At 35.3% G+C, this 22,893-nt stretch overlaps 1 protein-coding gene across 2 annotated transcripts in view; it reads right to left on the bottom strand.

Moving 5' to 3' along the window:
- Window positions 1-22,893, bottom strand: part of LOC148950013 (putative fatty acyl-CoA reductase CG5065) — a 154,353-nt gene that overhangs the window by 23,995 nt on the left and 107,465 nt on the right. For both annotated transcript variants that reach the window (XM_089092074.1, XM_089092073.1), the window contains exon 5: window positions 9,236-9,428. In XM_089092074.1, coding sequence (XP_088948200.1) covers window positions 9,236-9,428 — 193 coding nt within the window. The remainder of the gene's footprint in view (window positions 1-9,235; window positions 9,429-22,893) is intronic.

The following is a 22,893-nucleotide window of genomic DNA, read 5'->3' as shown; positions in this document are numbered from 1 at the left end:
TTTGTTTGTTTTTTTTCCCCAGGGGTGATCGTATCGACCCAGTGGTCCTAGAATATCACGGGGGGGGGCACACTCAAACTAAAATTAAAAGTTCTACTGCCCTTTTTAAATTACCAAAGATGGAGGGCAACAAGGCCCCCTCCGACGCTCATTTTTTTAAAAAGTCACCCGATCAAAATTTTGAGATTGCTATTTTGTTCCACATGGTCCAAAAATATAATAACTATGTCTTTCAGGATGACTTTGTCCCCCACAGTCTCCGAGGGAAGGGCTGCAAGTTATGAACTTCCCCCAATGTTTACATATAGTATTGGTTATTGAGAAGTATACAGACGTTTTCAGGGGATTTTTTTCCAGTAGCGGTAGGGGGTTACGTGGAAGGATCTTTCAATGAAGGAAGTTTTCATGGGGGAAGGAACATTGCTATGAAGAGGGCGCCGGATTTCCCAGCATTATTTAGAAAAGCGATCAGAAATTAAATAAAAAGAAACAAGTTTTGAACTGAAAAACTTTTCAACTAAAAACTTTTCATCATCAAAACTTAAAACGAACACAAACTATGACGTGCATGATTGGGTTCGCCACCTAGTCAATACCTCGCTCTTTATGCTAATTTTGTTTTAGTACTTTCATAAGAGCTATTTATTCTAATTAACGGCCTTTGTTTGTAAGGGTTAATTCTTAAGGAATTTGAAAAAAATTCGAATTTTAGCATAAAGAGCGAGGTATTGACTAGGAGGGCGAACCAACCTATTATGCCTAATAGAAATATACGAATATAGAAGTTCGTTGTGTAAGTTAATTCATAAGTTACATATATTTATTACTAATAAAAACTTTCGTAAAAAAAATTAAACAACTTTCGAGAAAGCCATTTAACCAAAAAAAGTAAAATTAATGTGCAAATTTCGTTTCAATTATTCATTTACGGTGAGCCAAGATCAAAACCTGTATTAAATTTAAAAACGTTCAGAAATTAAATTAAAAAAAAAGTTTTATTAACTCAAAGTAAGGAGCGAGATTAAAAATTAAAACGAACAGAAATTATTTTGTATATGAAAGCGGCTGTCCCCTGCTCACCGCCTGTCCCTTTACGCTACAGTTTGACTCTTTCTCATAACTATATTTTTTAGAACAATAAAGAACTTTAGCGCAAAGAGCGAGGCGTTGAGGAGGGGAGAGCACCTCTCTTATACAGAATAATTTATGTTCGTTTAAATTTTAATGTCGCTTCTTACCTTGAGTAAAAAAAAAACTTGTCTTTTTATTTAATTCTCTTTAAGCTCAAAATAGACGTAGACAACAAATAGTTTAAATTGTTAAGGAGATGTTCTTTTAAATGGAATTGGTACACTGATCGATTGAATTTCTTATATATTTTCAAGCTTCTCTGCTAAGTATTATTAGTATTCACATGTCTCATTCTATAACTTGTTCTTTTTATAGACCTGTATCAACGATATAGGTTTTAATCTACTAATACTAAGAATACAGTGGCTTGAATGTAGACCCTGAAGCCGCGCCTAAAAGTCGGCGGCGCGCCGCCGAAAAAAATAGGCGGCGCGCCGCCGAGCTAGCATCGGCGCGCTGACGCCGCCGCTGATTCTATCGGCGGTGGCGTCACTAATACGCCACGATATTTTTGTTTTTTTGTCCCTATTTTTTACTTATCGATATAGACCTCGGGGGTTAAACCGTTATACCGGCGAATCTGTCTCTTAAAGATAAATACTGTCATCTTGGGCGCGCCAAGTATATCGGTTCGTAGGAAGAAGTAGAAGAAGTTTTTCTTGAAACAAAAGTTCTACCTTCCACTTTAAAACTCTGTTCATTTTCTTTCTGATTTTTCGGATGAAAAGAGGTAGGTAAAAGAGCATTAGGCAATTCAGGATGTTATTATAGGCAGCGCAATCGCGCTGCCTAAGTAAAGAACAATGTTGGCACAATGTATTTTTTTTCCATAACAGGGCAATTCGTATTGAGGAGTTGTCGTAGAAACTTCGAAAAGGGCTCATTCGATTGGAAATTGGAATAGCTAGTGCCCTAAAGTTTGACTCTGACCTAAACGCTAAAGTTTGACTCTGTCTCACAACTTTATTTTTTAAAACAATAAAAAACTTTAGCGTAAACAGCGAGGCGTTGAGGAAGGGACAGCTCCTTTCATATACGGAATAATTTCTGTTCGTTTTAAGTTTTAATGTCACTCCTTACTTTCAGTTTAAAAAACTTGTTTTTTTTATTTAATCAAACAGTTCGTGGTAACGAACTGTAAGTAAGGAGCGACCCGGCTCAATGGTAACCGAAACTCTAAAAAACGGGATGTTGATACCAGTAGATACATTATAAGAATCAGATTTTAATTTTGATTTCAAATATATGAGTTTCATCAAGTTCAATATTACCCATCAAAAGTTACGAGCCTGAGAAAATTTGGCTGATTTTCTAAAAAAGGGGGAAAGACCCCCTAAAAGTTATTGAACCGTAATGAAAATCACACCATTAGATTCAGTGTATCATAGAATCCTACTGTAGAGATTACAAGCTCCTATCTGCAAAAATGTGGAATTTTGCTTTTTTTGCCAGAAGAAAGATCACGGGTGCATGGTTATTTGTTTGTTTTTTTTCCCCAGGGATAATCGTATTGACCCAGTGATCCTAAAATATCATAAGAGGGCTCATTGGAACGGAAATTAAAAGTTCTAGTTCCCTTTTTAAGTGACCAAAAAAAATGGAGGGCAACTAGGCCCCCTCCCACGCTCATTTTTTCTCAAAGTCACCCAATTATAATTTTGAGATAGCCATTTTGTCCAGCATAGTCTAAAATCTAATAAATATGTCTTTTACGATGACTTAATCCCCCACAGTTCCCAGGGGAAGGGCTGCAAGTAATGAACTTTGCCCCTTGCTTACATATTGCATTGGTGATTGGGACGTATACAGACATTTTCAGGAAGATTTTTTTTCTGGCGGGGGGCGGGGGGCTGGAGGACGGGGGTACTGGGGAGAATCTTTCCGTGGAGGATGTTTCTTCGGGGCAAGGGACATTTCTATGAAGGGGGCGCCAGATTTCCAAGCATTATTTGAAAAAAGATCAGAAATTAAATTTTAAAAAAAACAGTTTTTTTAACTGAATGTAAAAAGCAACATTAGAACTTAAAACGAACAGAAGGTATTATGTAGAGGAGGGGCTTCTCCCCCAATTCCAGATCTCACTCTTTACGCAACAGTTTTTTTTAGCGCCTTCAAAATAGCTATCAATTCTAATTAATATGCCTTTGTGATTAAGTGGTTTGTGAATTAATATTTTTTTTTACTTTTAAAGTAAAGAGCGTCTTATTGACTAAGGGGATAACCCCCTTATATACGTAATAACATATACGTAATAAAAAAAAAAAATAAAAAAAAACAAGCGATACGGCTCAATAGTAATCGAAACTTTTAAAAACGGAACTTTGATGTCAATAAATGAATTAATAGAATGGGCTTATAATGCTTATTCTAAATATATGAATTTTATTAAGTTTAGTATTACTCATCAAAGGCTACGAGCCTGAGAAAATTTACCTGATTTTTTAAAGAGGGGGGAAACATCCCCTAAAAGTGAAAGAATTTTAATGAAAATCAAACCGTCAGATTCAGCGTATCAGAAAACCATATAACATAGATTTCAAGCTCATATCTGCAAAAATCTGCAACTGTGTATTTTTTGCCAGAAGAAAAATATACGAATATAGAAGTTCGTTACGTAAGTTAATTTCTAAATTACGTCAGAACCAAATTTAGAAACAGCCATTTAGCAAAAGAAAATTAAATTTTTTATGCAAATTTTGCTTACTTATTCAATGCCGGCGAGCCAAAATAAAAGCTGCATTAACTAAAAAACGATCAGAAATTAAATAAAAAAAACAAGTTTTTTAAACTGAAAGTAAGGAGCGACATTAAAACTTAAAACGAACAGAAATTATTCCGTATATGAAAGGGGCTGTGCCCTCCTCAACGCCTCGCTCTTTACGCTAAAGTTTTTATTGTTTAAAAAAAGAGTTGTGAGAAAGTCAAACTTTAGCGTGAAGAGCGAGGCGTTGAGGAGGGCACAGCCCCTTTCATATACGGAATAATTTCTGTTCGTTTTAAGTTTTAAGGTCACTCCTTACTTTCAGTTTAAAAAAGTTTTTTTTTTTATTTAATTAGAGTAAAGATCGATGTGGGTATAATATATCATTTTTTTGTTGTTGTTGTTTAGACCAGGGCACTTCGTATCGAAGGAGTTTTCGTAGGATCTTCAAAAAGCGCCCGTTCGATTGAAAATAGAAAGGACTGATGTCCTTTTCAATATTCAAAAGTGATTAGAGGCAAACTGATGTCCCTACCACCCCCAGCTTCCCATTTGCCTTTATGTTTAAAAAGTAAATGTTGCCTTAAGATTAAATGCACTGTGTTAATGCTAATTCCCAATAAGGCATCTCAGCAGTATCCCAAGATCGACTGGGGGTATTAATTTCAAACTTTCGGGGCTACTTCTGCTCTTAAAATTTAACCAAATCAAAATGGCGTAAGTGTATCCAAGCTATCAAAGAAAGTAAACAGATTTTTTTACGAATGGTATCAAGTTTTCCATTTCAAGTCAACTAGAGGTGGTATGAAACTAATTTAAACACTAATATTTCCGTCCAGATTTTTAAAAGGGTCCATGTTGTTAAAAGTTGCTGAAATTTTTTTTCCAGCATACAAATAGCAGGCCAAACTATAAATTCTTAAAAAAAACGAAAAGATTTAAAGTATTATTTTATTTTTCCATGAAAAGACTATGTCAATATAAAACAAACAGAAATTAATTAAGAAAACGGTTTCCACAAAATAAGTTTTTCAAAGAAAAGTAAAGAACTCCATTAAACAAAAAATGAGCAAAAATAAAATCAAATAATCTACCAAGCTTGAAACTACCACAAATCAGCATCTATAAATAAATGAAACCCAAAACGAACAGAAACTACAATAAATAACCGAATCAAACTCAAAACGAGCAGAAATTAACATAAGTTGGGCTCAAAACCCCTATGCCTTCCCAAGGCCAGAAGATAATTTGCACTTTACTGAAAAAAATATAAATGAATGTGCATTGTCAGTTTAATATACATATATTGATATTTAGTAATCAAAATCTTAATTTTATTTGATTTATTAAAGTTATAAAAGTAAAAACATTTATATTTTTTCAGTAAAGTACAAATTATGTTCTGGTATGGCATAGGGGTTTTGAGCCCAATTTATGTTAATTTCTGCTCGTTTTGAGTTTGACTCGGTAATTTATTGTCATTTTTGTTCGTTTTGGGTTTCATTTATTTATCGATGCTGATTTGTGGTAGTTTCCCGCTTGGTAGATTAATCGATTTTGTTTTTGCTCAATATTTTGTTTAATGGAGTTGTTTACTTTTCTTTGAAAAACTTATTTTGTCGAAATATTTTTTATTAATCTGGAAAAGAGCTAGAGCTAGTATAAAAATATATCTATACAAATGAATTACATTTTTTTTTTGCACAGTAAGCAGAGCTCCCTGAAGTTGAAGTAGCCTTAAACTTTGACTTGAAACTTCATAACTTGACCACTTCTTTCAGAAAAGAATTTTGGAGGGTTATTCCGTGTTGATAAGAAAAGAGGGTAAAGGTGCAGTTTAGTTCCCCCTGTAGTGTAGGGCGCAGGAGCCCTATGGTAAAGGTGCAGGTTAGTTCCTCCTGTAGTGTAGGGCGCAGGAGCCCTATGGTAAAGGTGCAGGTTAGTTCTCCCTTATAAAAACAACTTAATTCAGCAGATACAAAGAAGAAGCCCATTTGCGGCACTCTTAGGGACCCCAAGGTCCAATGCTAGTATCAGATCCCGCGAGTGGTAGTTTACGCTCGTCAAGTTTTGGCTCTACCGGCCACAAGTGCCCCAGCTAAACGGCTTTTTAGCACGACAGGACTGATAGTGACTGCAAAAAGATTAATGGCTCCAGGCACAGTGAACTAACTCAGTTTTGTTACATCAATCGTAACTGAAGTGATATACCCGCTGATTTAAAATTATTGTTAAGCCATGGTATCTAACTTGTATACAGTGTTTTTTTTTTATGTTGTTATTTGTTTTGTTTTTTTCACTTCCTTTTCGGATGTATTTAATGAACTAGGAGATTTTTGAACTTCAAACTTTGAAAGTTACAAACACATAAGCCCAAGTCATTTACAAGAAGAAAATGATTGAACACGGGATTTTATAGGAATAATGCGATGTTAAACATTGATTCAACATAGGTTTCCCTGGGTCTAGTGGCTAAAAATGAGAATTGTACTTGGTCTGATCGACGGGGAACATAAACACTTTCCGCAGGGCCCAACAAATTCCTGTTTTGTCATACTGTTCTTGTATGTTTTTAGCCAACCATTTAAAAATCCTTACTAAAATCAAGTTGAGGTTAAACGTGCTTGGTGTAGTTTGATTTTTATTATTATTTATAATCAGAAAAATCAGCGCGCCGTGGCGCGCCGCCCGTCAGAAATTTGCGGCGCGCCCCCAAAAAAAGGCGCACCTAGCGGCGCGCCGCCGCCAATACTAAATCACACATTCGCCGGCGTCATGTCGGCGTGGTGCGGCTTCGGAGACTACTTGAATGGTGATGGGTTGCCATCTACGTCTAATAGAAATTTTAAGATAGCATCCAAACATACTTCAAAAAGAGAAGTTAAGAAGGCAATTGCAGTAAAAGAAAATAAAGCATCAAAGTAAACAGTGAACAATAAAACGAAACTTAGTACGAACGTAAAAGTAGAGGGCCTTTGGTCATTTCCTGACAGAAATTTTACTTCCTAAACCTGCAACTTGGGGCGTTCATGGCACTATCGTCATTGGATTCTGTTTTACTTTTTGTCTAAGTGGCGCTGACATATATTTTCTTGTTTTTATGGGAAATATGAAACCATTTCCCCGTTTCTTTTGGAAATTATTTTTTTAAATTATCTTACAGCCCCCGCAACATCACAAGTTTGAGAAAATTTGTATAGACCGTCAATTTTGAAACAAAATTCATGTGAGTGACGTCATATTTAAAGCTCATTTCAAGAGAATAAATAACATTATTACCACCTCCACAACCGATCTTATTGTTTTTGGATCTATTTCGCTTGCAACATTACAAAAGAAACATAGCTAAGAGTAAAACACCATATGTAATGAGTCTATTTACAAAATGCGATTTAAGTAGTTTCATAATGCCTAGAGGACAGTAAAATGTGTAAAAAACAATCTAGTATTCTCGAGTTCTAGACCATCAAATGTGACAAGACCAATCTGAAAACCTAAGATGAAGGGTATAAAAAAATGTCTGGAGGAATGGTAAACTAAAATGATGAATAATTAAATATACAGCTTGAATATTTGCGTGAACAAAGGTTAAAACGAACAAAAAAAAACTGAAGAACAGAGAAACATGCGGTTACAAGATTTTCGACAACGAGGAGCAGAACGATTTAAAAAGGCGAAAATGAAGGTAAAGAAGAAATAAATATAATGGCTGGAGAACAACACTATCATAACCTTCTACGGAAACAAAATGTGGTGCAAAACCCTGTACAAGCGGTCTAAGATGCCAAAAACAGCGTAAGTATTAATAACATCATTGGAACCCTTTAACTTTATATGTATTCCCTGTAGAGCCCTACATTTTCCCTAGGAGGGAGCAGCAGACAAAGTGGATTTATTTAGACGTTGCTCCTCACAAGAAGAATCAATATACACAAGCTTGCCACGTACTACTTGCCGTGGCCTGGCATCAAAATTGGCTACATAGTTTTTTTTTTTTTTTTTTTTTTTTTTTTTTTTTTTTAAACTGGGATATTGACATTTCAAGCCAAAAAAAGACCTTAATATTTTTCCCATTGTACTTGTATTGAACCAATGATGACGCCATAACATCAAGAGGCTCAAATTAAATGGGGTTAGAAGACGAGGGACAACGGGACTGGAGGGACGAGGGGAATCTTGCCGGTGGCCGGCCTCGAAATCGGCTACGTTGTTTTTAAATTAAAACTTTCATATTGAAATTTCTGGAAACAAAACGAACTAAATAGGTCACAACTTTGTGGGAAAACGATAGAAACCGTAAAGAAGAAAAAACAAGTATAGAAACAGCCAGTGAAAAAAACGCGGATTAAAATGCAAATATTCCGATCTTTGAATCCGCTTTGGATCAACGTGTCTCTGACAATCTACACCATTTCATTTAATTTGATAACACCTCCATTATTGCCCCTGTTAAAGATCTCATATAAGTTTTTAGGGAGGCAGTTGAAAAAGAAAAAACAAATTCACCAAAGGGTAGCCCAAATTAGAGACACCTATCTAAGCCCCATTTATAATGAACTTATTAATTCTGATCGTTTTTATGTCAATCAACAAAATCATATTTTGCAACCAACTGCATCCGTGATAATATTTTACATGGGAAGCGATTGGCTTTTAAAAATGTTGTACATAAATTGAATGATTAAATTGCCAGTCAGTAAAGTATTTTTATTCAGTTACCCTTTCACAGTTACTTCGACAGGGTCGTCCTATTATCTTTGGATTTTTATCGGTATTTTATTTTTATTCTACACTGAGGACGGCCAAGCAGGGGTCTTGACCGAAACATTTGCATTGTAATCTGTTTTTTTTTTTCACTGGCTGTTTTTATCCTTGTTTTCACTTTTTTACGGTTTTTTATCGTTTTATCATGATTGGTCAGTTTGGTCTCAGAAATTACTTATATCTTTATGAAAGATTGTATCGAACATTTCTGTGGGTGGTTGTATCTCACCTATGCTAGGGAGTGGCCATAACATCAAGAAGTGGCTGCGGTGAGAAGACAAGCGACACATGAATCAATATATACATGCCTGTCATGTAGCCATGCCTGGGCCGATGAAGTAGCCACCCGGCTCCCTGTACTATACTTAATATAATTAAATATGTCATATAATTCCATGTTTTTACTCTACCTAATTGAACATATAATAACAACACAATAAACAATGCTAATTCTTAATTTAATCATAAAAGTTAACAATTAATGTTCATATACAGTTAAACTCAGCTCAAGTAAAAATAATAACTCTTAATGATAAAAATAATTATAAATAAAATCAAACTATGCTTAAGCAGCTAATAATATTCTGATTGAGTGGAAAAGACTTACACGCATTGAAATTCGAAATAATTAAAATTTACTTTTGTTTCAGTGCATCCCAGGCTGAAGTGACCATTAGATTAACAGGGAATTCACCAGGAATCATATCAACAGCCATTTTTGTATGGCAATACATGGTTTGAAATATTCCAGCCGCAAATCCAGCAATACAACCAGTGGTTCCACCTAATGAGTCAACCCATCCAGGAATCGGCTCTTTCCATGATGCACTTACTAAAGACAAGATAAAGAATTGTTGTAAGTTCAGAAAAAAAAAAACAATAAAACGATCTCCCAGCCAGTGAAAACAGTTGTTTGGCTGGAAAGACTTTTATTTTTCATTATTAGTTTTCCCTGCAAAAACTATCTAATTTTATGTGTTTTCGTTCCTATGCTCTACTATTCCATTGTTATTCATTGCACTAGGCACTGTGTATTACTTAAACAATATATCTCCTCTGTTTAAAAGTTACGGAAAGTAAAGGCCTATTATATCTTATTCAATTAAATACAGAATGTGGGTAACTAAAAATGCATTATTCAAGATTTTGAGTCTATTTCAAATATGTGGTACATCGTCTTAGCATCAACAAGTTTAATACATTCGTCTAGTCTGTTGCACCTGACCTTCTCAGGCTCTCCAAATATTTAAAAGATTTTTGTCAAATATTCTTCAGTGTGCATGTGTAGTGGTTTAGTGGAATTGCTACGATCAAAACTATTTTGGCCTTATTTCAAATGCCAAAAAAAACCTTCAGTTGTATAAACAAGTGATAAGTCATAGTAATTGAAACGCCCAGGGAATGTTTTTTGATTTCTATACTCTCCAAGAAAATTTGTATTTTTTGGTAGACCCTCTTTTCAAACAGTTTGTGGTAACGAACTGTAAGTAAGGAGCAACCCGGCTCAATAGTAAGCGAAACTCTAAAAAAACGGAATTGTGATACCTGTAGATACATCAAAAGAAACGAATTTTTGTACTGATTTCAAATATATAGGTCACATCAAATTTAGTTTAACCCATCAAAAGTTACGAGCCCAAAATATTCCCTTATTTTCAAAAAAAGGGAAAAAACCCTATAGAATCTTAATGAAAGTCAAACCATCAGATTCGGAGTAAGAGACAACCCTACTGTAGATGTTTCAAGCTCCTATCTGAAACAATGTGGAATTTTGTTTTTTTTCCCAGAAGAAAGATCACGGATGGGTATTTATTTGTTTTTTTTTTGTTTTTTTTTTCAGGGGTCATTGTATCGATCCATTAGTCCTAGAATATAGTGAGAGGAATCATTCGAAAGAGAATTAAAAGCTCTAGTGCCCTTTTTAAGTGACCAAAAATTGTAGGGCAACTTGGCCCCCTCCCACGTTTATTTTTTCTCAAAGTCACCCAATCAAAATTTTGAGATTGCCATTTTGCGCAGCATAGTCGAAAATCTAATATATATGTCTTTGAGGATCACTTAATCTCCCACAGTCCCTAAGGGAAGGTCTGCAAGTTATGAACTTTGCCCATTATTTAAATATAGTATTGATTATTGAGAAGTATACAGACATTTTCCGGAGGGATTTTTTTCTGGTGGGGAGGATCGGAGGATTAAGTGGGAGGATCCATAGAGGATGTTTCCCTAGGGAAGGGATATTTCTATGAAGGGGGTGCCGGATTTCCCAGCATTATTTAAAAATACGATCAGAAATTAAATAAAAAGAAACAAGTCTTTTCAACTAAAAGTAAGGAGCAACATTATAACTTAAAACGAACAGAAATTATTACCTATATGAGGGGATTCGCCCTCTAGTCAATACCTCACTCTTTACGCTAAATTTTTGTTTATTACATTCAAAAGAGCTATCTATTCTAATTAAACGGCCTTTGCAGTTATTTGTAATCCGAACAAAATTCGAACTTTAGCGAAAGAGTGAGGTATTGACTAGGGGGCGAACCCCCTCATATACGTAATAATTTCTTTTCTTTTTAAGTTTTAATTTTGCTCCTTACTTTCAGTTGAAAAAACTTGTTTTTTTTTATTGAACACATGACCAAAGACAAGATCTTAATGGTACTTCATAAATTTTCGTAACAAATAGAATCGGTCTATTTCACACAATCGATCTGTTTCACACTGGGGTTATTTCTCCAACGAAGTGTCTTTTGACTAATGTAAGGTAGCGTTGGCTGAAATACTTATAATATTCTGATTGTAACAATGTAAAACAAGCCTATCTTTCGTCAAAGATTTGTGTATACATCCTTCTACTTGAAATACACAATCCTTCCTAACTTCAAAGAGAATTGCCCATTGGTCTTTATGGGTTGAAATTAGTTCAGAAATAATCATTTCTTATATTCCGACCTCTCTGATTGCAATGACTGCCTGGAAATTAGGACACGACGCAATTTTTTGCTAGGATGGGTCTTGAGTGAAACACGGCATGGAAGGGACCTAGCCATGTTTCTATGACTTTGGCTCTTAAAAAAGACAATAGAACGTTTCATTTTTTTTTTCAAGTAACACCTCTTCCAAAATTGAACCATCACTAATTCAACTCGATCACCCCTACATTTTCATACTAGGTTAAAACATTCGATCGTCGGTCTTTGACATTCTTGGACATTATGGTGTAATTTTTATTATAACTAGATTACTGTTGGGGATTTTTCCCTTTTTTGTGAGAATGCAAATTTACATGTGCTAAAATGTTTGATGGGAAGCTTCAACCATATTAAATTTTAATTACTTGAAACAAATAAAAAATTCAGATACTTTAGATAAATTTTTAGGTGCTGAACTTCTGCTTTTAAAGTTTCAAATAATATTCTCACGCGTAACTCTTTACTTGTAATTCGTTTCTAGATGCTTTTTTGAAGACCGCTTCTAAGCTCTATCTTTTTATTCTTACTGTTAACAAGATTTAATTGTAGATTTTCCCCTCTCAATCAATATGAAGGTTTTGGCTAAAAGTCTTCCCCATTGGGGACTTTACTAAGAATGCATCCTCTAATTGTTTTCGGTTTAGCACAGAACAATCCTAATCTGCTTGCAATTTAAGAAGATAAACTTTTAATTTTTTTTTTTTTTTTTTAATTGGCTTGAAATATTATTTATGCCAAAGTTAAGCATTTAAAACGGATCACAGTGTACCTTCTTATTAGATTTTCCAAAACTCTGCTCAAGTTTCTCACAGGATTTGGGCCAAATCTTCCGTGCCTCGACACATAGGAGTAAAGGCTCAATAAAAGTCCTATATAAGTTCTTGGTCGTGTCAAACAGTTCGTGGTAACGAACTGTATTGTAAGAGCAACTCGTCTCAATACTTACCAAACCCCTAAAAAACAGAGTTTTGATACCAATAGATACATCAAAAGAATTGGATTTCTATGCCGATTTTAAATATATAAGTTTCGTCAAGTTTAATCTTATTTATCAAAAGTTACGAGCCTGAGAAAATGTGCCCTATTTTCGAAAAAAGGGAGAAACTAGCCCCTAAAAAGTCATAGCATCCTAATGAAAATCACATCAACAGATTCAGCATATCAAAGAACCTTACTGTGGAGGTTTCAAGATCCTATCTGCAAAAATGTGAAATTTTGCATTTTTTCCCAGAAGAAAGATCAAGGATGCGTGTTTATTTGTTAGTTTGTCTTTCTTTTTCCCATGGGTGATTATATCGACCCAGTGTTCGTAGAATGTCGCGAGAGGGCTCATTTGAACGGAAATTAAAAGTTCTAGTGCCTTTTTTAATTAAAAAACAAAATTTAATTAAATGAAAAACCTTTTTTAGTAAAAACTGCATTTTTATTGCCAATCTTTATGAATGCCAGCTATCCCAACCACTTGTATGCTTATTACCATTGTACCATCGGAGACTTATAAAATAAGTTATATATAAGACAAGATAAAAACAGTCATTAATTATAATATAGAACGAATAAAAAGTTATTATAATCACATTGAAAAGGTTATTGTTTACAATATTTTGAAAAGATACAAAGGTATTGATTTTTCTCGTATAACCATATATGAAGTAATAAGTGAATGCATTATTTATGCACGTTTATCTTTTGACAAGAAATTTTTATTTTGTTTTTGTTCTCAGTTCAGTTTCACTAAAGTTATTATATAAACTGCAAAAATATTTATGGTAATTGAGCAATAATTTGAATCTTTTAATTCAAACTAGAAAAATACCTTAAAATTTGAAAATTAGTTTTATTTCTTTTTAGGTCCTAACTACCAGATGCGGGATTCAATTTGTATTTCTATACCGAAAAATTCTTTTTTTTTTCATATTTTTAGTTTTCAGTTCAGGATCGCTAAGGTTATTATGTAAACTGCCAAAAGAATTAAAGCGTTTTAACAGCAATTTAAATCTTATAATGAACACTAGAAAAAATACCTGCAAATTAAGAAATTAATTTTATTTTTTGTTAGGTTCTTGCTACTCGACGCTTAATTTAAATAATGTGTATTTCCATTAGAAAATATACACATACCGGGAATCGAACTCAAGCCAACTAGTTGAGAGCCAGCTATCCTAACCACTAGACCATGTAGAATATATTAAAATATCTGACTAATGAAGTTTATGTTACTACTAACAAATCACCGCAGCACCAAGCCGCCTGAGGTCAACACAGCTACGCACGCTCCTCCTCCATCCCAATCTATTCAAAGCCTCCCATTTTACACCCTCTCAGGAAGTCCCTATTTCCTTTAAATATTTATTTATGACGTCCTCCCATCCCAGACGAGGACGACCTGCTTTCCGTTTAGCCCTAGACGGTTGATCGAAAAGGACAATCTTCGGCAATCTGTCATCCTTCATCCGCACAACGTGCCCTAACCACCTCAACCTTTCTTTCAGTATAGCCCTAGAAAGACCCCGAAGCCGCGCCGAAAAAAAAACGGTGGCGTGCCGCGGAGCTAGCATCAGCGCGCTGACCCCGCCGCTGATTCTATCGGTGGCGGCGCCACTAATACGCCGCCGTTTTTTTGTTTTTTCCCCTATTTTTTACTTATCGATAGAGACTTCTGGGCTTCAACCGTCATACCGGCTAATCTGTTTCTTAAATATAAATACTGTCATCTTGGGCTCGTCATGTATATCGGTTCGTAGGAAGAAGCAGAAGAAATTTTTCTTGAAACAAAAAGTGTAACAAAAGTGTATCCAAGCTATCAAAGAAAGTAAACAGATTTTTTTGCGAATGGTATCAAGTTTCCCATTTCAGGTCAACTAGAGGAGGGATGAAACTAAATTAAACACTACTATTTGTGTCCATATTTTTAAAAGGGTCTATGTTGTTAAAAATTGCTGAAATTTTTTTTCCAGCTTAAAAAATAGCAGGCCAAACTATTAATTCTTTAAAAAACGAAAAGATTTAAAGTATTATTTTCTTTTTCCCTGAAAAGACTATGTCAATATAAAAGGAACAGAAATTAATTAAGAAAACTGTTTCCACAAAATAAGTTTTTCAAAGAAAAGTAAAGAACTCCATTACACAAAAAATGAGCAAAAATAAAATCAAATAATCTACCAAGCTTGAAACTATCACAAATCAGCATCTATAAATAAATGAAACCCAAAACGAACAGAAATTACAATAAATAACCGAGTCAAACTCAAAACGAGCAGAAATTAACATAAGTTTGGCTCAAAAACCCAAGGCGCGGCTTTGGGGACTAGCCCTAGAGGGCGGTATTGAACTATTTTTTTCGTACAGCCTATTGTTTGAAATACGGTCAGTAATTTTTCTGCAATTTTTAAGCAATAAATTTTTAAGCAATTTCTCTGGAAAACATCTAGAAAATCTTCATCCGCTTTTTGGAGCGCCCATGCTTCAGAGCCATATTCACCACTGTTATCACTGTAGCTTCTAATATTCTAATATTGGTTTTCAGACTTATCTTCCTATTCTTCCAAAATTTTTTACTGTGAATAAATACCCTGAGCCTTGGCTATTATACTTTTAACGTCTTCACTGCTCCCGCCATCTTTTCTATTAATACTACCAAGGTAACTGAAGCTGTCCACCTGATCAATCTTTTCATTACCCAACATCATCTTTTCAACTTCTCTTATTCCTAACCTTAGTGACTAAGTCTTCTGAACAATAATTTTCAAACCTATTCTAGCACCCTGAACGCGCAAAACCTCTAAAAATTCATTCATTTTGCTCACACTTTCCTCTAGGATGATTAAATCATCAGCAAAATCAATTCCAGGAAAGGTTTTCTTCTCCATTTGATTCCGCGCTCTCACTGCCTTTTTCCTGTGCTCCTTAAGACAAAGTCCGTCAAAATGATCCATATGAAGGGGGATAGAACACAACTCTGCTTAGCTCCTGATTTAATACAAAACTAGCTGCTAACCTAATTTCCTACCTTAACCGCAGCAGTGTTATTCTCCTACATAGCACTAATCACTTTAATGTATTAATGTTTAAGGTATACCATACAAGGATAAAATCTTTGCTAAAGCTCTTCTATGAACAGAGTGAAACGCTTGCTCATAATCTATAAAACTGGGGACTAAAGTTGTTTGACAACTCAGGCACTTAACAATTATTAAACTAAGAGTGAACATTTGGTCGACACATCCTCTACCTTTTCTAAAACCGCACTGTTCTTCTCTTAAAACTTTGTTTACGTCATCTCTCAGTCTAGAAAGCATCATATTACTAAGTAATTTGTTACCTACAGAGATCAGACTAAAGGCCCAACAGTTACCACACTCACTTTTATCACTTTTCTTATAAAGTGGTTTAATTAAGATTATCTTAAAATCCTTAGGTACTTCCCCTTTTTAAAAATTCATATTCATAATCTTTAGTAACTTATTACTGACCCCAGAGCCACCATATTTAAGATACTCATTTACAATCCTATCAGCACCTTTTTCCTTTTAGTACTTTCGCTAATCCTTTTAGTACTTTCGCTAATTCTTCCTCACAAAACAAATCTTCCTTCACATCCAAGGTATCACACACTTTTTATTTTCCTCTATATCTTTTCCTGCAGCTCTATCTCTGTTTAGCCAGTTTTCAAAATGTTCCGCCCATCTCGCTTTAACTCTTTTCTTAACGCTAATTGTGGCCCCGTCCCTATCTTTAACTGAGCCAAGTCCGGATTGACTACTCCCTCTCAATTTATTAACATGCCAGTGCAATATTTTACTATTATGAAGTCTAGCTGCATCTTCCAGATCCTCGGCAATTTTATCCGTTGCCTCCACTTCACACGTCCTTAATTCATATTTTAATTCTTTGTCCACTTTCTTTTCATTCCTTTTGTTTTTATTTAATCTATCAGTCAGATAATTCTTGTGCAAGTCCCTTCTCCTTTCCATTGATCAAAAGGCTTTTTCAATAATATTCTTAGCTGCTGTCCTAGTTTTCTTCCCTAAGACACCTTCAGTAACTGCACAGATTATTTTTATTTCCTACAATCTTCCACATTGTCAAATTTAAAACTCTTAAGTGTAGTATTCAACTGTTCCTGGAAAGTTTCTCTCAAATTCTCATACTGGAGTCTATCAACATCATAACTTCCCGGGAGGTAGTTATCCTTCCGAAATTTCAGCTTTAAATTAACCCTAGACACAACTAGATGTTGATCCTTTCTTTTAACATCAAAAACAGCACTCCTATTTACCCTAGTATCTTGTATTGATCCTGCCAGTCTTCGGTTTACTATAGTACAATCAATAAGGTTTGCTGTCTTGCCATCACGTGAATATCATAACTTATGAGTCATTTTATGATATAATTCCCTGTTGGTTATAACTAGATTGCTATACCTACAACATTGCAAAAGTCTGTATCCATTACTGTTTTCTTTTCCTACACCAAATTTACTTAGGCTAGCATACCATCTATCTCTATTTCTACCGACCTGGGCGTTAAAATCTCCTTGTGAAAACATCATCTTTATACCTGGGACCCTGTCTAATCGCTCCTGTACCTTTAAATAAAATTCATCTGAATCACTAGTATCTCCGTCAGTCGGTCCTACAAGGGCATATACTACTATAACTGATACCCTGAACTTTTTAGTCATAAAATGAGCAATTAGTATTATATTATTAATATCTTCCCAGCCTAAACAAGACTTAGAAACTTCCTTATTTATCATGAGCCCTACTTTCTATCTTTATACCCCATCCTTCCTGCCTGAGCAAACAAATTCTCTATCCCCTAACTTCATGCTTCCTACCCCTGAGAACTCCTAATAAGTCCAGTTCGAATCGTTTGAATTATGTCAGTCAAAATGTCGATACGATAGTCATTTTTTAACGTCGTAACATTCCAAGTTCCAATTTTCATGTTCTTTAAATCATTGAAATTATTTTGGCCTCAGGAAAAGCAATGATCCCGCATACCAGTGCAGGACGGAGATCACATATCTTCTCAAGCCTACACCAAAGTGCTTAAGCCGGCTTAGAACCGGACAGCAAATTCCCTGGGACCTCCAGTATGAATGGAGGCTTTGTGCAATCCTTGGCCCATCTTGGTCACAACATGGTTTTCAGCACTTGGCGATGCTCTTCTATCAAAAAGAATCAAAATCCTCCACAGACAACGTCAAGCTTACTACCTCCGACTCGTCATATATTCATAGCTACAAATATTATGCTACTACGGGGAGGCAGCCGATAGAATATAAATTAGCTAGGAAGAGGTTTTTCAGCCCGAAGACGCCCGTCAAAGCAGGCCGAGCCCAGAAAAATTATCCATTAATAAGAATCCCTTGCGAATGCTGTGTCGTTTACTAGGCTATAATTTCCTCGAAGGGTGCCACTCCTCAAGTGGGAATAGAGTTTAGTGCAAGATCCCCAGTCTCGCAGGTACCGCGGAAGGGTCGAGGCAGCCCTTTGTAGAGGATGTTGTCCATATATCTCGATCTTAGGCCTTGCCGCAGTTGTCATCCTATAGAGGATCCTCCCGCGATTCTATTATGCTATTAATTTCTATTATGCATCCCAAGGGATAAGGTCCCCCCTTAGTCCGTGCTTCCTATGGAGGTACCCTACATATCTGTAGGGCGTTCCCCTATCGCCACCTGAGGACATGCTGAGTGACCTGAGGGAGGCCCCTTAAAGCTAAGGATAACAATTGCAACTTGACCTTATGCATCCTTGTTTCTCCTTTAAAAGCTAAGTGCCTCAAAATCATTTAATATTGCCAAAGATAACAGATGCAACTTGACCTTATGTATCCTTGTTTCTGAAACTAAAAGCTAAGTACCTCAAAATCACCTAACATTGCTAAGGATAACAGATACAACTTGACTTTATGCATCCTTGTTTCTCAAATTAAAAGCTAAGTACCTCAAAATCATCTAAAATTGCTAAGGATAACAAATGCAACTTGACCTTATGCATCCTTGTGTCTCAAACTAAAAGCTAAGTGCCTCAAAATCACCTAACATTGCTAAGGATAACAGATGCAACTTGACCTTATGCATCCTTGTGTCTCAAACTAAAAGCTAAGTACCTCAAAATCACTAACATTGCTAAGGATAACAGATGCAACTTGAACTTATGCATCCTTGTGTCTCAAAATAAAAGCTGAGTACCTCAAAATAATCTAACATTGCTAAGGATAACAGGTGCAGCTTGACCTTATGCATCCTTGTGTCTCAAACTAAAAGCTAAGTACCTCAAAATCATCTAACATTGCCAAGGATAATAGATGCAACTTGACTTTATGCATCCTTGTGTCTCAAAAAAAAAGCTAAGTACCTCAAAATCATCTAACATTGCCAAGGATAACAGATGCAACTTGACCTTATGCATCCTTGTTTCTCAAACTAAAAGCTAAGTGCCTCAAAATCATCTAATATTGCTAAGGATAATAGATGCACCTTGACTTTATGCATCCTTGTTTCTCAAACTAAAAGCTAAGTACCTCAAAATAACTAACATTGCTAAGGATAACAGATGCAACTTGACTTTATGCATCCTTGTTTCTCAAACTAGAAGCTGAGTACCTCAAAATCATCTAACACTGCTAAGGATAACAGATGTAAATTGACCTTATGCATCCTTGTTTCTCAAACTAAAATCTAAGTACCTCAAAATCATCTAACATTGCTAAGGATAACAGATACAACTTGACTTTATGCATCCGTGTTTCTCAAACTGAAAGCTAAGTACCTCAAAATCATCTAACTCTGCTACGGATAACAGATGCAATTTGACCTTATGCATCCTTGTTTCTCAAACTAAAAGCTAAGTACTCAGCTGAATTTGCAGTTAGTTGCTCAATCCTTTGAGTTTCATCAGACAAATAATTAGAGAGAAACCATTTCAGTACCTATTTAAGGCGGAAAATATTTATGAGCAAAAAACAGAAATCTTCCTTCGATTTTCTGTGGGGGGGAGGGGTGATCTGCCTCTGGACGAGAAAATAGAGCAGATATCAGAAATAAATATTGTAACACAACCGATATCAGATAAATCATTTCAACTTTTTGTGGGGATGGGAGACTGTGTGTGTTGGGGGATATTTGCCTGAGGCCGGGTAAATAGTAAACGCACTAGAAAAAGAGAGGAAGAGAGAGAGAGAGAGAGAGAGAGAGAGAGAGAGAGAGAGAGAGAGAGAGAGAGAGAGAGAGAGAGAGAGAGATTCAGTGGGATTAGTATGTATTTTCGTTTAGCGACCTGGTTTAATTTGAAAATTCTTTTTAAATAATTTAGTAATGTGAATGAATCAAATACAGTACTCTATAGGGTAAAAGCCAAGAGCATACTTATCCAGCTTGCAAAGTTAAAGAAGGTTTCAAGAATGTATCCAGTGCTCTGATTTGTGCCTGAGAAGTTATTTTCAAGCTTCACCAACCCTCACCCTACTCTCTTTTTTTATAAGAGTGTAAAGATTATGTGAAACAGGTCTACAAGTTAATGCAAGGAACATGGTATATCTTAACTTTTTGTGTGTTTTATTTTTCTAACCTGGTTCTCTTGAACTGTAGGCCTTGACATAGTAATTATCAGGATTTACCCAGATACAAAGCAAAATTTAAAGTTTTTGAAAATGAAGACTTGCTCATAAATTTACTTAACCTTATTAAGTAGGAGACAAGTGGAGACAAGAGCTCAAAAACAATTCAGTTGGCTAATATTGACTGTAAATACAGTCCTGAAAATTTCATCCGCCCGGCACAAACTTTGTCAAACTCAATGAGAAGCTTGCAATATAGAGGGGTGAGGGAAGCATAGATCAGGTAACATAGCACTAAGCAATATATTTATCTGGTGTTTGTCATTGCTTGAATCATTGTGTGTGCTCTTAACAGGTATTTAATTCTTAACCTGGTCTATAGCATAATATAATTGCAAAAAAATTAAAGAAAAGTCTGATATTTTATTTAGAAATAATTTTATAAAATGGAAGAAAAACAAACACCTAATGAATTGAAAGTCTTTGCATATTATGGAGTAAGAATTATTATGCATTTCCTTGTAGTTTTGTATATTGCCTATGTATATAGCCTATTTTCTATATAGCACCGTTCGGCAAAAAAAATATGTCAAACAAAAAAAAAATTAATCGGAGGACCAACCTACCAGAGGATATGCTTTGTACTGAGTACATATTGAACATCTTTGTCAAACACTGCAATTCATTTTGGAACAGTTTCCCGAGGGACTTATTCTTAAGAACCCGTCTGCTGACTACTCCTAAGGGAAATTCAATAAACACAACTCACGAATGTAGGCTTTTCCCTGTTTGAAATCAGTTTTTTTTTTATAAGCGATATACATCCGGGTGTCAGCGGTAGTTAGCAGCCTAGTAAGAGCCGATCGTTTGATAATATTTTGACAGGGGATAACAACAATTAAAAAACCTTAAATAAGAAAAACAAAAGTTTCAAGCTTTTTACATATTGCTGTTAGAAATCAGACAAGATTCAATAATCAAATATCTTTGAAAAGACTGTAGGATGAAAAGACATTAAACTGCGTAAAGAGCAAAAAACTGGTAATTGCAAAAATATTTGTATATATTTAATGGGGAATTACAGCAATAAAAAAACCTTAAAAAGGAAAATCTTTTTCAAAGCAACCAGTTATATAATGTCAGTAGGAAGGCTCAAAAAACGAACATTTGCAAATATTACAAATGATGATTCTCTATTTTGACAAGGGATTACAAAAACTCAAAAGCCTTAAAAAAGACATCAAAACATTGAAGCTTGAAAATCAAGAAAAGTGGCTGAAGCCACGATATTCTGCATCGAGGGCATGTTTTTTTCTTCTTTTCTCTTTTCCAAAGATAGCTTGCACTGGAACTGGAACTTGCACTGGCACTGGAACATCGTAGAGCTGTTTAATGACTCATTTTAAAGGAAATTACCACATCTTGTGCATGTTTGTAATTATTTTTTTTTTTCAATATAGTCCAATGTTTACGAGAAACTTCATTTTTCATATACAATATTGATCAATGACTTCATAATCGTTGGTTGTACTACATAAAGGCTCGATCATCAGATATATTATTATCTGGGTTGCAGCGGAATCTAGCAACCTAGTAATCGTAAAGAGCCGTATAACGGTTCATTTTAAAGAAATTGCCACATCTAGTGCCTTTTGTAATTAAAAATAAAATAGTTTTCAAACTAGAATCGATCTTGACAACCAAAAAACTGCATTTTTATGGCCAACCTTCATGAATGCCACCTATCCTAACCACTAGTTACAAGCACGCATGCTTACCATTGTATCATTGGAGACTCATGAGAAATAAGCTACATATAAGACACGATAATAAATGCGTTATTCCGGGTTGCAGTGGTTGCTAGCAAACTAGTAAGCGACGATCACGTCAAATGCTAAGAAATATAATAACACATAACTCCCAGAAACAGAGTCAGATCAAAGTCATAATCAAGAACGAACTCTTGCCCATAGTAAGTTAAATAACTAAAATTTATTTTTTAAATTTTATATTCAAAAGATGTTGCTTTAAATTCAATATATTAAAAGTTCTCCCCTACCGGGAATCGAACCTCGTTCTCCCGTGTGACAAGTGTTTATACTTACCATTGTACTATCGGTGACTTATGAAATATAAGTTACATACAAGACATAGTATTAAATTTGTTAATGCATCCAGATTTAAGAGGCAACGCTAAAGCGTTGCCTATAGTAAAGGCCATACGGCTCCAATGTTTATTAGTTATTTATTTATTATTATTTATTTGTTTTTCCCCAGAGGCACTTCATATGGAAGGGTTCGTCGTAAAAACTTCAAAGGGGGCTCATTCGATTGGAAACCGAGAGTTCTACTGCCCTTTTTAAGGGTCAAAAGTGAAAAGAAGGCAACGAACACCCCTTCCACGCCAACCACTTCCCCAAACACATTCAATCAAAATTTTGAGATAGCCATTTTGTTTAACGTAGTTGATTTTCCAAGAGAAATTATGTTTTTGAGGAGGACACTGCCTTAAAGCCCTAAGAGCAAGGGTTGTAAGTTATGCCCTGGGGGGATATAGGCTTTTTATAGAAAGCTTTGTCGTAGAAACGTCAAAAAGGGCTCATTCGATCGGAAATTCAAAGGGCTAGTTCACTTTTGAATAGTCACAAGTGATTGGAGGGCAACTAACCCCCCTCTCACCCTCATCTTTTCCCCAAAAACACCCAATTAAAATTTAGAGATAGCCATTTTGTTCAACGTGGTTGAAAATTCTGGAAATTA

The sequence above is a fragment of the Artemia sp. Qi Xiang Cuo genome, chromosome 7 (assembly GCF_049724085.1).
Source record: "Artemia sp. Qi Xiang Cuo chromosome 7, ASM4972408v1, whole genome shotgun sequence".
NCBI classification, from domain to species: Eukaryota; Metazoa; Arthropoda; class Branchiopoda; order Anostraca; family Artemiidae; genus Artemia; species Artemia sp. Qi Xiang Cuo.
The sequence above is the reverse complement of the archived record's forward strand: the minus strand, read 5'-3'. Positions and strand labels throughout refer to the sequence as shown.